The following is a 5000-nucleotide window of genomic DNA, read 5'->3' as shown; positions in this document are numbered from 1 at the left end:
ACAATCTTAAAGAAAAAGGGCGTGCGCACATCAAACCAGACCTTAGCATGAGTGCACGCGCGTGTGCTCGAGCCTCCCTCCCACCCTGCCCGAACTTCCTCGCAGACGAAGGCCGAGGCTTCTTTACATCCGATAACACATTTATAGAGATATCAACCACTCCCTTTCCCCCCCTCCCCCCCTTCTCCCCCTGGCACACAAAAATGTCTACTTCCTCCTCGAAGTTTATCTTTAAATCAAGCAGTTCCAGGAGCCGGAATCGCCCAATCCTCCCAAAAAGGATGAAGTTCTGCAGAAGTTTTGCTCTCGAACCCATGATTGCATTACCTCTTAAAACCATAGATAACGTTTTTCCACTTCTCCATAAAACGGAAATGGAGTCTCGTCCGGTGAAAACCTGCCCGGCCGGACTACCTCCAGATCTGCCCACCGAGGGGAACCCACGCCCGCTGGACTGAGGGGAACCCACGCCCGCTGGGCTGAGGGGAACCCACGCCCGCTGGGCTGAGGGGAACCCACGCCCGCTGGACTGAGGGGAACCCACGCCCGCTGGACTGAGGGGAACCCACGCCCGCTGGGCTGAGGGGAACCCACGCCCGCTGGGCTGAGGGGAACCCACGCCCGCTGGGCTGAGGGGAACCCACGCCCGCTGGGCTGAGGGGAACCCACGCCCGCTGGGCTGAGGGGAACCCACGCCCGCTGGACTGAGGGGAACCCACGCCCGCTGGAAGAAGGTTACCCACGCCCGCTGGGTTGAGGGGAACCCACGCCCGCTGGGCTGAGGGGAACCCACGCCCGCTGGGTTGAGGGGAACTCAATGCTCCGTCAGGCCGAGGGGGAACCCACGCCCGCTGGGCTGAGGGGGACCCACTACTGCTGGCCGAGGAACCCACGGCTCGCCGGGCTTGAGGGGAACCCCACGCCCTGCAGACTGAGGTGTGAACCACGGCCCGCTGGGGCTGAGGGGAACCCACACCAGGCTGGCCGAGGGGGAACCCACGCCCTCTGGACTGAGGGGAACCTACGCCCGCTGGGCTGAGGGGAACCCACGCCCGCTGGGCTGAGGGGAACCCACGCCCGCTGGGCTGAGGGGAACCCACGCCCGCTGGGCTGAGGGGAACCCACGCCCGCTGGACTGAGGGGAACCCACGCCCGCTGGGCTGAGGGGAACCCACGCCCGCTGGGCTGAGGGGAACCCACGCCCTCTGGACTGAGGGGAACCTACGCCCGCTGGGCTGAGGGGAACCCACGCCCGCTGGGCTAAGGGGAACCCATGCCCGCTGGGCTGAGGGGAACCCACGCCCATGGAAAAAGGAAGAACCCACGCCCGCTGGGCTGAGGGGAACCCACGCCCGCTGGACTGAGGGGAACCCACGCCCGCTGGGCTGAGGGGAACCCACGCCCGCTGGAAGAAGGACACCCACGCCCGCTGGGCTGAGGGGAACCCACGCCCGCTGGGCTGAGGGGAACCCACGCCCGCTGGAAGAAGGAGACCCACGCCCGCTGGGCTGAGGGGAACCCACGCCCGCTGGAAGAAGGACACCCACGCCCGCTGGACTGAGGGGAACCCACGCCTGCTGGGCTGAGGGGAACCCACGCCCGCTGGAAGAAGGAGACCCACGCCAGCTGGGCTGAGGGGAACCCACGCCCGCTGGAAGAAGGACACCCACGCCCGCTGGGCTGAGGGGAACCCACGCCCGCTGGAAGAAGGAGACCCACGCCCGCTTGGCTGAGGGGAACCCACGCCCGCTGGAAGAAGGAGACCCACGCCCGCTGGGCTGAGGGGAACCCACGCCCGCTGGAAGAAGGTGACCCACACCCGCTGGGCTGAGGGGAACCCACGCCCGCTGGAAGAAGGAGACCCACGCCCGCTGGGCTGAGGGGAACCCACGCCCGCTGGGTTGAGGGGAACCCACGGCCGCTGGAAGAAGGAGAACCCACGCCCGCTGGACTGAAGGGAACCCACGCCCGCTGGGTTGAGGGGAACCCACGCCCGCTGGAAGAAGGAGAACCCACATCCCTCCCCCACGCCCGTTTTGGTTCCAAGCGAGGAGTGATGAATGTGGAGAACCTCGCTCGCTTGCTGTCTCGGTCTTCCTCTCTGTCTGTGTCTCTTCTCTGCTTCTGCCTCTCTCTCTCGACTGCTCTCTCGCTCCCTCGTTTCATTTCTTTTCATCTCAGTCTCTTCTCTTACTTCTCTCTCTCTCTCTCTCTCTTTATATATATATATATATATATATATATATATATATATATATATATATATATATATATATATATATATATATATACATATATGTATGTATATTATTCATATATATATATATATATATATATATATATATATATATATATATATATATATATATATACATACATACACACACACACACACACACACACACACACACACACACACACATATATATATATATATATATATATATATATATATATATATATATATATATATATATATATATATATATATGTATATATAAACACACACACATGCATACACCCACGCACGCGCGCGCGCACACACACACACACATATGTATAGATACACATACATCATATCTGCCTCTCTCTCTCAAAAAGGTGGATCTAGAATTCTGTCAGTCTTTATTATCCTACTAATCATGCACACACACACACACACACACACACACACACACACACACACACACACACACACACACACACACATATATATATATATATATATATACATATATATATATATATATATATATATATATATATATGTATATATATATATATATATATATATATATACACAATAATAATACTACCACACACACACACACACACACACACGTATATATATATATATATATATATATATATATATATATATATATATGTGTGTGTGTGTGTGTGTGTGTGTGTGTGTGTGTGTGTGTGTGTGTGTGTGTGTGTGTGTGTTGTGTGTGTGTGTGTATGTATATTACAGTACAACACACATAATTAACTTTAAATAAGGGATGTTCATACTATCTTTTTTCATTCATTCCCTTCTTTAACTGACTCGTTATTTTTGACTCCGTTCTGATAAGAAAGCTAAATGATACGCAATTTTGAAAGCCTTTGCTTAGTCCTCCTCGATTTACAAGGGAATTACATCGAGTATTAGACTTTTGGCTGCCCGCTCGGAGCTCATACATGTATAGCTGTAGTTTTTTTTTTTTTTTTTTTTTTTTGGGGGGGGGGGGAGAGGGAGGAAGGTCCTTCCTAACTTTTGGGGTTCATTTAATCCTTTTAGCCGACTTGTTCTCTTCCTCTCCCTCTCTCTCTCACTTTTTTATTTTCCGGTGGTCATTGTTTTCGTTTATGTGTTTGTGTGGGCTTGTTTTGTTGCCTACCCCCTTTCTTTTTATCTTTCTCCTTTCTTCACTCTCCTCTCCCCCCCCCCCTTTCTCTCACTCTCTCTTCGTATTCCCAGCCAGCTAACAAGATAGCTAATAATCTGTCTGTCTATTTGGCTATCTCTTTCTCTCAGTCTCGCTCACCATCCCTCTGCACCTTCCCTCTTTCCTTCCTTTTCTCACTTTGTCTCTCTTCTCCCTTCTCCCCTTCATTTCTGCTTAGTCCTTTCTAAACATCTCTCTCTCTCTCTCTCCCTCCCCTCTCTCTCTTTCTTTCTCCCTCTCTCTCTTTCTCCACTTTTCAAGCTCTCTTACTCTACCCCACTCTCTCTGTCTTTCTCTGTGCTCTCTTTCTCTAACTGCTTTCTCTCCCCACTCCCTCTCCCTCCCTCTCTCCCTCACGCCCTCCGACGCCTTCTTCCCGATGTATTGCTTTCATAGGCGTTTCCATCCCGCGGCAAAGCGAAGAAGCAAACCCAATATCCCTCAGCAATTTCTAATTCCAAGTTGATGAAATCCACTATTTCACAGACCAATAGGTTTAGACATTGTTATTCACTCCGTCTCCTTGTTGCCAGATCTCGAACAGTGTCTCCGAGAGGGTGAAGACTTTTCCAGAATATTTCTACCAGACTGGATATCGACCATTTTCCGAACTGGTGATTCAGAGTTTATATATTTGAAATTTTGCGCTCCATAAAACCCGGAACAATCAGTTTAATGATTTAGAAAAGGTGTGTGTTCCGCTGCTCTTCCCTTCGTCTCCCTCCTCCTTTTCTCTCTTCGTTCACTTTCTTCTTTGCTTCTTATCCTCCTCTTTCTTCCTCCCTTTTCGTCTTTATTTCGATTCGTATTTTCTACCCCCCTCTTCCTCCTCCTTTTCCTTTTCCCCTCAATTTTCCTTTCCCCATTTTGCCTTCCATTTCCTTCCCTGGACGGAGTGGCCGAGCGTACAGTACCGACGCTGCCTGGTCTTGGAACGTGAGGTCGTCCGGGCTCGGCTTCTCGTGGTCGTGGTGGGCGGCTGGCGGGTGGTGGTAGGGGTGGTTAGGGCGGGAGAGGTAATGCCGGTAGTTGTGGTTGTTGCTGTGGTCGAGTCACGTAATGGTAGGGTTGGTTAGAGTTGCTATGGTGAAAGGGATGGCCGGAGTGGTGGTTGTGATGGGAGTAGTCATTGTGGTCATGGACGAATGGTTCTAAAGTCGTAGCAAGGATGGTAATTGCGGCAACGGCAGTGCTGGCAGTTGAGCTGGAATAGCAATAGCAATAATTAGGATGGTTATGGTATCGCTGGTAGTTTTATACTCGTCGTTGGCCGTGGATTTGAATAGTATGTTGGAATGGTAAGGGTGGTATTGCTGTTGCTTGTGGTTGCCACAGGCCTGCGAAAGGGGTGGTAATGCTAATGCCTGCACTTGTGGTTGTCGTGATGCTGGTGGTAACGACTTTAGAAATAGATTTGCCTTAATGTGATGGTCGTAAAGTTGCGCTACTAGGGACCGTGATGCAGTTAATGGGTTGCAGAGGGTGATGTCGATACCATAGTGGAGATGGTGACAGTGATGGTGTTTCATGACATGACAGGGACGTTAAAGGAAGTTAAAGATAGTG

General features: G+C 51.4%; 1 protein-coding gene across 1 annotated transcript; it reads right to left on the bottom strand.

Annotated features, from left to right (window-relative positions):
- Window positions 1-410: 410 nt before the first annotated feature.
- LOC113805419 (nascent polypeptide-associated complex subunit alpha, muscle-specific form) lies at window positions 411-2018 on the bottom strand. The gene has a single exon (XM_070137475.1). It carries the CDS (start codon window positions 2016-2018, stop codon window positions 411-413), a length of 1608 nt encoding a protein of 535 aa, XP_069993576.1.
- Window positions 2019-5000: the final 2982 nt, after the last annotated feature.

This window comes from Penaeus vannamei, chromosome 23, assembly GCF_042767895.1.
Source record: "Penaeus vannamei isolate JL-2024 chromosome 23, ASM4276789v1, whole genome shotgun sequence".
In the NCBI taxonomy this organism is placed as follows: domain Eukaryota; kingdom Metazoa; phylum Arthropoda; class Malacostraca; order Decapoda; family Penaeidae; genus Penaeus; species Penaeus vannamei.
Note: the sequence above shows the minus strand (reverse complement) of the source record. Positions and strands in the feature narration are given on the sequence as shown.